We start from the raw sequence: 11755 nt of genomic DNA on the forward strand, positions 1-11755 counted from the left end.
AAAATCAGTATTTTAAGAAGTTTGATAAATAAATGTTGCTGGATTTAATTATCTTCTATCTTATAAAATATATTTCTTGCTGATTTTGATGAAGTCTAACAGCCCCTAAAGACTGGCTGGTGTTGTAGAGAGGCTGACTTCTTGGATGAAGTTTCTTTTTTAAAGTCTTTACACTTGTAATGTTTACATAAAAATCACTCAAAATAAATTTTGTCCCTTAATTTTGAGATCCTGCTGTGTAGAACTTGCCTCGCAAGGGGGAAGCTGGTTGAGAGGGTACCCATCCTGCACCTGAGCAAAGCTCAGTGTGTAGCGCGTGGCTCAGCTCCTATGACATGGGGTAAGTAGGAACGGCCCTGTGACGCTTCCTTGTACCACTGGAGTTTACTTAGGCTTTGAAGGTAGCCCCCAGGTGTTACTTCACATTTTTTCACATATATTTCCTATGGGTAACATGCCACAAAATACACATGTTCAGTAGCCCACCAAAATCTGTATTTGAGGGCAGAAGTGCAAAGCTGGCCACTGGCTCAGGTGCAGCAAGGTGCTGCCACCACCCTTGTGTGCGACCTGGGTGCAGGTGGCCACCCACAACCTGTCCTTTGGGAAGGAGGAGGCAGAGGGGCAGGGTGGGGGAGGACAGATGGGAGCCATGTGCTGCTGCCCACTGTTTCCTCTTTGTTCAGCTCGCTCCAGGGTTTGTCTCTGAAAGGACAAAACAGCCCTGTGAGCTCTGGGTCCAGCAACACAGGATGCAGCTATACAAACATCAGATTACAAAGGCATCCTTCTACTCTTACTCCCTTTTGCCCTAGAACCCCACCCTGGTCTCCTGCTTCCTGAGCTGCCTTTTCCCCCTGAAAGTAAAGGGTGTAATTTAAGTGTCTGTGCCCCCAGCTCTGTACACACCTGTGGACTGCATCCTTACGCCATGTCTCTGGGGACATCTACCATATTGGAGGCCAGTTTTTCAGCTTGGACTGGATCCATTTTTGTGTACCAGGTCTCGGGACTGTCCTGGAAAAGGCAGCAAAAGAGTGAGGATCTTAATGGGACTGGGCCAGCAGCAGTGACAAGCAGCTAGAGCAGGAATACAACCCTGACAGGATCCTCCCCCCACAGCTGGGGCACTTTGTGATCAAGAGTTTAGGTGCTGGAAGCAGTGTGGGGCTAAGCGCTCTAAGGGCCTCTGAGCTGTCAAAGCTGACTTGTTCCTGGGCCTTCCCTGCATCACGTTAAGGTGGCACATCCAGAGTAAAAGGGGCTGTTATGCCCTACTGAGTTTGGACTGAAGCAAGGCAGTCCTGTTCCACTTCAGATGTTACTGTACTTGGATTATCCAGCCCTGCCCAGCGGTGTCTTGGGGTGAGTAAGGATGGACCTGGGTGCAAGGAACAAGATGTTGCCCCTTGTTTGTTCCACCTGCTTACTAATCTGTATATCCACCCCGCGAGCTAGAGTGAGGAGGGACCTGACTGGGAGGAGCTCAAGTCACTTCTTGCCTCGATGGCCCTTCAGCTCACACTTCTGACATCGAGTTCCCACTGTCACAGAAGTGGCAGTAGTCTGAGATCCCTCCTTGCTCTGTCTCGGGGCTGAGTCAGAGCAATTATCTTCCTGAACACCAAGACTGAAGGTGAACAATTCTCAAAGGGTGGGTTGCTTTATTTCTGGGCTCTTATGCAAGACTGGATGTCTCATATAAGACAGTCCCTACATCCCTGCAAACCAGACCAAGGTCGCAGGGCCACTAATAAACCCCGTAAGGGAGGCATGTTTACCATAAAGCGCTGGAACAGCGTGTGTCCTAGTGCCTTCTTTACGCACTCCTCCACAAAGGGAAACGTGTGGACAAAATACTGCAACAGAACAGAGAGTTGGCGTGTAGGGAGAAGGGATGCGAGCGTTGTGTGTAGAGGGTAGAGCTGCGTGGACGAGGCAGCTCCAGATAACCTGTGTCGCACGCCAGTGAGTCCCTGACCCACCTCCCGTAGCGCCGGTGCTGCTGATGGCACTTCATGAACACACCGAGAGGAACCTGTGGGGCCCTGCTCAAGCCTCACCTTGTTCCCCCCTGCCCTCCCCCAGTGCCAGTTCCCACCTTCGCTGACAAGAGGAGGGAGGGTGTTTCAGTGATTGCAGTGCAGTGGTTGCCAGGGGGTTCATCCTGCTGTGCCGTCGGTGCACCGACCCTCTGCATCACCACGTAGGTTTGTAAACCCTCTTTCAGCCCGAGCAGCCTGGTTCTCGGCCACCACTCATTCAGCCCTTCCCATCTACTGACAGCATGGTCCTTCCCTGCGGCTGTTACACAGGCAGAGCTGTGCTGAGGCAGGCCAAAACTCTTTACCCGGCACCAGCAGGAAAAAATAGCCTGCTTATACTTCTGTGCCAGTGTCTTGCTCCAGGCACATTGTCTTGGTTAGCCCCTTAGCCCTGTCTGTGCTTGCTACCCACAGCAGGCCCGGGGGTAGAGCAGAGGTGTGGGGACCACCATTGGCTCCGCAGCACCCTACGTGTGGTGGGTGGCAGGAGCGAGGCAGGCAGGAGGGGAAATACGGCTCTTTCCTGAAGGAAGTGTCACTTCTGCCTTTGTGAGTAAACTCTGTCTGCCGTGCTTGGGCAAATAAACCCCCCGAGGTGTAGGGAGCGTTTCTGCTCAGGCACTCCGGGAGCAGCCCCCGTGCTACGATGTCCACCGCCGCGTACCGCCACGCTCACCTCCAGGGAGACGCTGGCATGTCGCTGGCTGGCCACGTGGTCCAGGTTCCCCACAGCAACCATCAGGCCACGTACCGCGTTGAGCTGGACCAGCTCTTCGGCCACTTCGGCGGACTCCTTGGCTAATATGCTGCAAGGAGACAGGCCATCAGCCCCGACCCCGCGTGGGGGAAGCAGCACACAACAAAGCGAGTCTGGGCCTCTTGGCGTGACCCCAATGGAAACTGGTGTGTTCCTACCCTGCCCAGCAGCGCCAACGGACAGGAGAGTCCCAAAATAAACAAGAAATGTTTGGCTGTGCATGGATTAGCAATCCTTTAACATCTGGGCTTACTGAGAACCAATTGTTTAATGACTGGCAGGAGCATCCTGGTGTGTATTACAATCTAGCAAGTTTCTTGTGTGACCATAAAGAACCCAGGACTCGGCCACCACCACCATTACCTCCGTGAGCACCTCCCTGGAAGACGCTCCTGTATGTCTCCCTACCCACCAAGGGTTTTCTGTCATCGGCTTTTGCAGGAAAAGTGTTCTGATAGCACTATCTTGTGGACACTGCAGGAAATTCATACTGAATGAACCAATTTTAGCACAAATTTCCTTAAGGATTCTGCAGTCAATCATAGGCACCAGATTCTTCCATTGGGTGGCTGATGTTAAATAAGGGTGTTTCCCTGCTCACTGTGGCTCCCAGCTATGGGGAGAATGCAGTGGCCGTGAGCAACACAGCACCCTTCAGCCCTGTGCTGCGGCAGGGCACGCACGTTGCTTCCAGCCCAGCCATAAAGGGGACACTGTGACAGCAGACAGGGCCGGAGCGGATGGGACTCCACGCCTCCGGTGCCAGCAGCAGGCGGGGCTGAGCACCGCTACCTGCAGGCGGCAGCTCTGCCCCGTTCCTGAACGCACCCCATCTCCGAACAGCCTAGCACCGGAGACTTGGCAGAGCTGGGGTTCTCAGCCAGAGAGCAGCGCCAGAGGTGAATGCTCCCTGGGAGGAACACGTCCTGGTCCTTCCCTCCCCGAAGGAAGCCACTTCTCTAAGGTCCCTTTTATGCTGCTCTGGGTTTTGCTCCGGAGTTTCTTACCCAATGACTTTTGCGGCAGCTGCCTGTTGAACATACACCGTCACGGGCTCCCTCGGGGAAAGTGCGGTTGGGTCTGCATAAGGAACATTAGGAAGGTGAGAACGATGCTTTGAAACACTTCTAAGGTGTTAGAAAGGAGGGGAGGTGGAATTACAGTGCTAGCATGAAAGGAGGATGTAGTTTTTCAGGAAACGCGCCTTAGGGAAACCCTGTGGCTACGTATCACGCGTAGTACCCCCAAGGATCTGTGGGCATGATGCCCTCAGCTCAGAGAGCGGGAACTCTTCATCATCCTCGCCCAGCAGACCTCAGCGGGTCTCTGGGGGCCCGTACGCTAGCACCGGTGCTGCAGGCAAGCGCTGCCTTGACCTGGGCAGCCCTTGCTGCTGCGCCCCTCGCCTCAAGGGGCGACGGCAGAGCCCTGCAGAAGGAGATGAGGGACCTTGGGAGAACACCCCCTGGTCGCCCTGTCAGGCCATGGCCCGCTGTGTGCTCGGAGGTCTCGGGCAGCTCTTTTACCTTTGGCGGTCTCGTCACGGAACGTAAACGCTTTCTTCCCGGGGGGCGTCAGTAACGCGACCAGCGCCTGCAGCAGGGCCGGCCGCACGCCGTGGGCCAGGAGGGCCTTCAGCAGCTGGGTGGCTGGGGGGGCGGGGAGAAGGGAGACCCTGTGAGCAGAGGGGGTGGAAGCACGGATCGGGATCTGCTCGTCACGGCAGGAGCTCTGCGGGCAGCAGCCACCCCAACATCTCACCTCGAACCCCTAACAGCTGTAACCCGTACAACCATCACCAAGGATCTCACTCTGTTTTTAACCACTAAAAGGGCAGCTCCACCGAAATGGAGCCTCGAAAAATTAGTTCAACATTCGTACTTGTTCCTCTCCACGGAAATCTTTAGTAAAAGGCGAAAGATTTATACGATCTGAAGAGAAACCGGAGCATGACCCCCCCCACGCCCCCGCCGCACCGCCCGCCTGCCCCGCGCCCCACAACTCAGGGCGACGGACGCCCGCCCGCTCCCGGCCCCGCGGGCCCCGGCCCGGCCCCGCCGCAGCCGCAGCAGCCGCGCAGGCCCCGGCGGCTCGGAGCGGCGACGGGAGCGGGCGCGGCGGCGGGCGGCGGCGGGCAGGGAGCGGCGGCTGCCGCGCTGCCCCCTGGGTATGCAGAGCGGCGGGCGGCGCCCAGGCGCGGGCTCGGGGGCGGCGGCTCCGCCGGGCGGGGGCGGCGCGGAGCGGCCGGGGCGGCGCTGCGGCGGCGGTGCGGGCCCACGGCGGCTGCCGGCCGCCCCCGCCTCCCTTCGCCCCCAGCCCCAGCCGAGCGCGATCGCGTGTGGCCGTGTTTCTCCACGGCGCAGTAAACCGCACGGACGGCCGTGCCGCAGAGCTACGGCTGTACGAGACCCCATCTCTGTTTTTGACCAGGAAAATGAGCAGCTCCACCGAAATGGAGCCTCAAAAAATTGCTCGACACTCGTGCCTGTTCCTCTCCACGGAAATCTTTAGTAAAAGGCGAAAGATTTATACGATCTGAAGAGAAACCAGAGTATGTCGCAACTTCCCCCCGCCCACAAACCCACTCCCGGCTGCTGCCCCGCAGGATACGGCGACCCTTCCTTCCCGCCCCGCCCCCCCCCCCCCGGCCCGACACCGGCTCGCCGCTGCCACCGACAGCCCCGGCGCGGCCGAGCCCGGCCCGGCCGGCTCGGAGGGCAGGCGGGCGGCCGGCCCGGCGCGGCGCGGCCCCGCACTGCACCCTGGGCATGCTAATCAGCGACATGCTAACGAGCGGCCCGCCCCGCCCCCGGCGCCGCCGCAACGCGGGAGGCAGCGCTGGGCGGGGCCGCTCGGGGCCGGGGCGTCCGGGGCGGCGGAGCGGAGCGGAGCGGGGCGGCGGAGCGGGGCGGGGCGGGGACAGGGGCGGCCCCGGGCACGTCGTCCCCGCGGGCAGCGCCGCGCAGAGGCGGAGGATCGGCTCCGGGAGCGGCTGCCGTGCGCCCCCACCGCCGATTCCGGACCGGAGCGGGGCGGGAGCGCGGCGCCGAGCCCCGAGCGGTAACGGCTGGGCCCGCCCAGGAGCCCCGCGGCGCCGGAGCGGCGGCCCGGGCGGGGCGGGAGCAGGGCGGCGGGGCAGGTCCCAGCTAAGCGCTTCTCCCGGAGCCCGAGCCGCCGGCGGGCAGCGGGCAGCGGCCCCTGCAGGGCCCCGGCCGGGAGAGGGGGCCGCCCGAGCCCCCCACCCGCCCGCCGTGTGACCGGACAGGGGCGAGGGGGCGGCCGCCGCAGCAGGGTCAGGGCCGCGGCAGCCGAGCCGGCCGCGGCGTCCCCACAACGCATCGCTGACCGCGAGGCACCCGCCGCGCTCACCTCGCAGGGCGGGGTGTAACGCATCACTCTGCTTTTCACCAGAAAAGGGGCAGCTCCACCGAAATGGAGCCTCAAAAAATTGCTCGACACTCGTGCCTGTTCCTCTCCACGGAAATCTTTAGTAAAAGGCGAAAGATTTATACGATCTGAAGAGAAACCAGAGTATGCCTGCGGCCCTCCCCGCGCACGCACCCACCGCCGGCTGTCGCTCCGCAGGACACGGCGACAGCCGCCGCCCCCCGGCCGCCCCGGCCCGGCCCGGCCTCCCCGGCGGCGCAGAGGGGCAGGGCCCGCGGCCGGGCCCCAGCGGCCCCGCGGGAGCGGCGGCGGCCGACAGCGCTACCGGGGCCGCGCCGCCTCCCGCGGTGCACCCTGGGTATGCAAATGAGACGAATGCTAATGAGCCGCATGCTAATGTGGCGCCCCGGCGGCCCCTCGGCCCCGGCGCCCTTCCCCGCGCCCCCGCCCCGCTCGCCCAGGCTGGGCGGCGGCTGTCCCAAGCCCCGGCCGCCCCCGGGCCCCCTCGGCCAGCGCCCAGGGTGGCAGGACGGGTCCTACCTTCGTACTGGACCTCCGGGTGCGCCGAGCACAGCGCGCCCAGCACCGGCTCCACGAGGACGCAGGGCGCCTCTCCCACCGTCTCCTGGGGGGAAAAGGGCAGGGTGACCGGGGCGGCCTTCCCGCAGCACTCCAGGCCGCCTGCTTCCCAGCGCCAAGGCGGCTGGCCCAGCTCCTGCCGGCGTGGGAAGGACAGACCTGGGTGCTCACGCCGCCCTTTGCCCCCAGCCGGGCCTGCTACCCACCTGCACCCCCCGCAGGGTCTGCAGAGCCAGCTGCTGCGCGCGGGGGGAGGCGCAGGGCAGCAGGGCAAGGAGGCCCTTGTAGACTTGGTTCTGGTACTTGGGATTGCCGCGGCCCAAAGAGCCCATCAGCGCCTGCGCGTCTTCTTGAGCCTCTGCTGAGCTGCAAGCGGCCAAGAATTCGGCGAGGGATTGCACCCCTGCGCAGAGAAAGAGGTGCTAAGTCGTGCGTCTGGATGAGGTCACCCATCTCAGCTGCTTCACTGACACCCCGAGAGAAGCCAGCGCCGCGGCCCACTTGCGGCACAGTTCAAAGAACAGAAGCCAGGCAAAAAGTTCTTTGTCCTTGTCAGGAGCCACACCACCAACTAGAAAACCAGTCGGCAAAATTCTCAGCTGCAGGAGGTGGCCAAGGCCTTTCTGCGGGCGTTTACCCAAGCAGAGAATGCAGCACTGGGATGCCAACAGTGCTGCTAAGGATCCCTCGGCTGATCCTGCCGCTTTGTCTCCCTTGGAGGAAGCTGTGACAGCAGGTATCACCCCATGGCCTCCGACAACGTAATCCCAACTACAGAACAACTAACGGGGTTTGGCTTCCCCTGCCCAGGAGAAAAAACAGGGAAAAAAAATGTTGTCGTGCTCTTTCAAAAGATACAAGGTGCAAAACCCTCCCACCCCCAAGGGGAAGTCTGCGAAAGTTTGCAGCAGGTACAGAACGCTGCAGGTAAGAATGGAAACTCTTTCGTGGTTTAACTGGAGCAGTTGCAAGCAGCAGGACAGCAATATCGCATCAAAAGAAATGACTGTAAAGAAAGCGAGCTCATTAAAAACTGAGAGAGGGGATGAAATGCAACCGCTCAACAATAGCCGAGACTCTGAACTCCTTCCAGCCAGAGAAACGCTGCGGCAATCTGCCGTCCGGAGGTGGAGGGAAGGGAGCGGCTCAGCGCTGCGAGCGGCCCCGGGGGCCAGGGGTCAGGGAGAACATCCTCGCCTGAATTAGGAAAAAGCACGGATGGACACGCCGCCTACCGTAGCTTTCACAAATGAGCTCCTTATACTTCCTGCCAGCGTCTGCGATGAGCTGCAGCAGCTTTACAGACTCCCTTTTTTCCTCTTCTTTCAGGTGGTTCAGCCCTAGTATTTCCAGGAGAATCAAGACGCCTCCGATCTCCAGAAATTCAATAAGGTATCTGCGTCTGCAAGGATAGGGGGAACAAAGCCAAAAGCGTCACCTGCCTTGGAGCCCATCTTCCTCTGTCAGCACGCCGTGCCCCTGGGAAGCATCACCTCCTGCCTCGCTGCAGCAGGTGCCCGCTGCCCGGGCAGCGAACACAAGGAGGCTCAGCCTGGGCCGCAGGGGCAGGTGGCCACCAGCAGCACGCCTTGCTGCCAGCGGGTCAGCAGTCACCAGCTCCCGTTTTACCCTGTGCTCATTTCAGATATTGAACCGCAGGCGCAGAAAGCCCCGTCTCCGCCCTCAGACTCCCACCACACTCCTTCCACATCGTGTCAGTGACCCGGTGGCTCTGGAGACACGCAGAAGCAGTGGATTTGGTTTTGAGAGCATTTGAAATTCCTACCACAAGCCTTGCTGGGGCCTGCCTTGCCTGAAATGCTCACACAGCCCTCCAAAAAGACTGCCAAGGACTTGTTATTTTCTTTATCTACTCACCCTCGTGTGCTTTCCCCAGGGCACCTCTCACACAGTGACATTCTATACTCACCCGCTTGCAGCAGATAAGAAGATGCCAATGGACTTGAGCAGCTTGTTGAGGCACGTGCTGTACATGTAGCTGTTTGACAAGGCTAAGGAGAGGTTTACAGACCGACGCGGTGTCCCCCAGACAGCCTTTGGCAATGTGGAGGTCTGACACGGGTACTCTCTCTGCCAGAGAGCATGGACCTTCCTCTCACAGGCGTGCAGAGGCAGCACGCTCATCCCAATATGAGAAAAAACACTAATTCTAGGTCCCTGAGAGACTGCTTACGTGACTTTCCCTTCAGTTCCATCTTTAGATATCCAGGTTCTTTTTAACCCTGCAGAACACTGCTGGATACGGATGTCTCCATACAGAAGCTTATTCTTTAAATGAATTTTTGGTAGAGAACTTTCCCTTCCTCTCCACCCCACTACCGCACGCCACCTCCAGCTCTCCAGGCAAAGAGATACGTCATCCTGAGCCACGCTGCTAGGCGAGCCAGGAACAAGCTGGCTCCCTGGGAGAACTCCAGCTCTAGCTCTGGTTCTGTCTTGCCGTCATTGCCTTTAATGAAGTTGTCCAGGATGCGGCTTCGAGCGACTCTGTGGGCGCTATCCCATTCCTGCAAGAAAACCATGAGCTTCCTGGTGGCTTCCTGCTCTTTGACAGAAGTCATGATCTCTTCTGCCTAGGGAAAAGTGAGAAAGGAGTTAAGAAAGGGCTTTGAAGATAGAAAAAATCTGTACCAAGGAATTACCACCAGAATCACATTTAAAATCTCTGGCAAATAATCTTAAAGCACTTACTAGCCATTAATTTAATCTCATTTTCCTTTATACTCATTTCATAGATAGGAAAACTGAGGCAAAAGGAGAGTTCCCGGTACGTCTGAAGCTGCACAATGAATCTGCGACAGACTTGAGATTATTTTCCAGGGCAGGTGGCTTCACCACAGGAGCTCTCTTCTCTGCTCTGTTAATAAAGTCATTTTGATGTTACCCATTACCCCAGCCTTGGTTTCTCGCTAGCCTCATGATATGAACACTGCATCTCATATCTGACCTGCCAGAGAATAAATAGGGTGAAATGAGAGCACAAATAGGTATGGATTTATGGGGAGTGACAGGGTCAAGGGGGCTGTAAATGCCTGTTAGCACAGCAGCGCAGCATGCCCTCACTCACTGCTGGAGCGACAGTCATTTGGACTGGGCCCACATCCACTCCAGGAAGATATGCTTGGCCTTGGCTGTGGGAGAGCGCTTTGGGACCCTTTGGCACGACAGACATTTGCTCTGTTTTTTTCTTATTTCTATGGCACATTCTTAAACAATCCAAGAAAACCTGAAACGATAGGAACTCTAGGCAAGAAGACAGAAGCTCCAGAAACATCCCTTGCCTGCACTTCCTTCCATCCCTTCACATAGGTGTTAAATAAAGCAATCCGTATTTTGCCGAATTTCTTTGGCACACTTTTGGCTCGGTATGATATCCCCTGTTCCAGCTGGACAAATGTGAAGGTGCACTTAGGGGGATGAAACGTCAGAGGATTAAGCTCTCCGTTCATTCTGGTAGGTGAGAATTCCACTGGCATGTATGCGTTTGGCTTTAAGACACATCTCAAGGAGCCTCGCAGTTAAACATCAGCGTCTGTGTACATACACAGATGCAGAAAGACGGAGAAGGTCACAGGCAGCTGCATTAACACAAGTGCGTTGTCCTCCACCAAGCTGTATCAACATGCCTGCGGATAAGAAAGGAATTCACACCTTGTCTAATACAGTTCTTGGGCTTCCTACATAAGCAAAGCACCATTTTAGGCTTTATTTAAAGCGTGTTTTAAGAGAAAAAAAGTTAAAATGACACAAAATCTTTGGCTTTCAGAATAAGAAGCTTCTTTCAGTGTAACACAAGTCGCCAAGATTACCAATTTCCTATCTACAAAATTCTTCAACCTTTTCTCCTAGAATCTGGAGCGATATTCCAAATCAGTTCCAGAATATCCCCAAGATACCTGCTCAAAAGTAACTGTCTGTTGCTATTATCTGAACCGAACTGAAAACAATGACCAAGAGGTGAACATGTACCTCAGTGCCCGCAAACAAACAAACAGTGTCTTCAAAAAGCTGGCTAAGAAATAACATTTGAGAATTAGGATGAGATGAAATTTCATTTGGGAATTAACGGTCTGTGCTCTGTAAGGAGTCTGTGTCCTTGGCAGGGCGTTTTCAGGATCTCCTTTGCAGGAAAGCAGGTTTAAAATAAATCCATTTTCCCAAAATAGTTGTGATTGAAAATGTTATTAGCCATAACAAATGTTAGTGCTGACAGGAGAATGGCCTGTTAGGGGCCTCTGGTGAAACAGTCAAGTGAAAGTCATATTTCACATTATTGCGGGCATTTTCCTGTGATTTACAGAATATTTGTGAAACGTTACTTGCAAGGCATATGATTGATATTGAGAGAACAGCTAGTGTGTAGGGGGAATCTGTATTTCACAGAGACTGTTTGCATGAAATTTACAGTCCCATAAAGTGCTCCTCTGTCCTCAACAGAGATCTAGTTAAAAGAACTTTACAGTCTGAAACATCCCAAAATTGATTCTAAATTAACGTTTCTATATTTATGTTTAAGATGCTGGTGGTGTAATGCTATCCTATTTTTATTACAAAGCTGCAGTAACCCCCCACTATTCAGAAATACCAGCACCAGCCTCTGGACGTGAGGGTTTTAGTGACACAAAGGGCTTGTCTATGAATCAATGGCAAAAAAAAGAAGAGTTTGAAACAATGATCACATGAGGCTTCTGGGGATACAGCGGTATCTGTCCCTGGCTGCTATCATAACAGCATCTGCTGACATAGTCTTTAAGCCGACACTGCAAAGTACCCTGAAAATGTACATGAATATTTTTATTATGACCATTTTACATAAGGGAACATACAGACACAGGGAAGTTAAATGACTTGCCTGAGTCGTTTGTCAGTGCTAGCATCAGCACATAACTCCTGTTTGTTGGCTTCAAACTCTGCTCTCAACAGTGCTGGGCTGCCACCCCAGCCCGTTGGACCTAATAATCAAAAC

The 11755-nt window shown here is 56.2% G+C and overlaps 1 protein-coding gene across 1 annotated transcript; it reads right to left on the minus strand.

Moving 5' to 3' along the window:
• Positions 1-877: 877 nt before the first annotated feature.
• ARMH1 (armadillo like helical domain containing 1) lies at positions 878-9730 on the minus strand (the record flags this gene model as incomplete). Its single annotated transcript, XM_082313404.1, is given in 11 exon segments — positions 878-925; positions 928-1017; positions 1782-1859; positions 2722-2851; positions 3810-3882; positions 4329-4451; positions 6730-6814; positions 6975-7171; positions 8004-8170; positions 8699-8767; positions 9145-9730. Coding segments are annotated over 11 exon segments (1266 nt in total). The 5' UTR covers positions 9351-9730.
• Positions 9731-11755: the final 2025 nt, after the last annotated feature.

The sequence above is a fragment of the Platalea leucorodia genome (assembly GCF_965183815.1).
Source record: "Platalea leucorodia genome assembly, chromosome: 5".
In the NCBI taxonomy this organism is placed as follows: Eukaryota; Metazoa; Chordata; class Aves; order Pelecaniformes; family Threskiornithidae; genus Platalea; species Platalea leucorodia.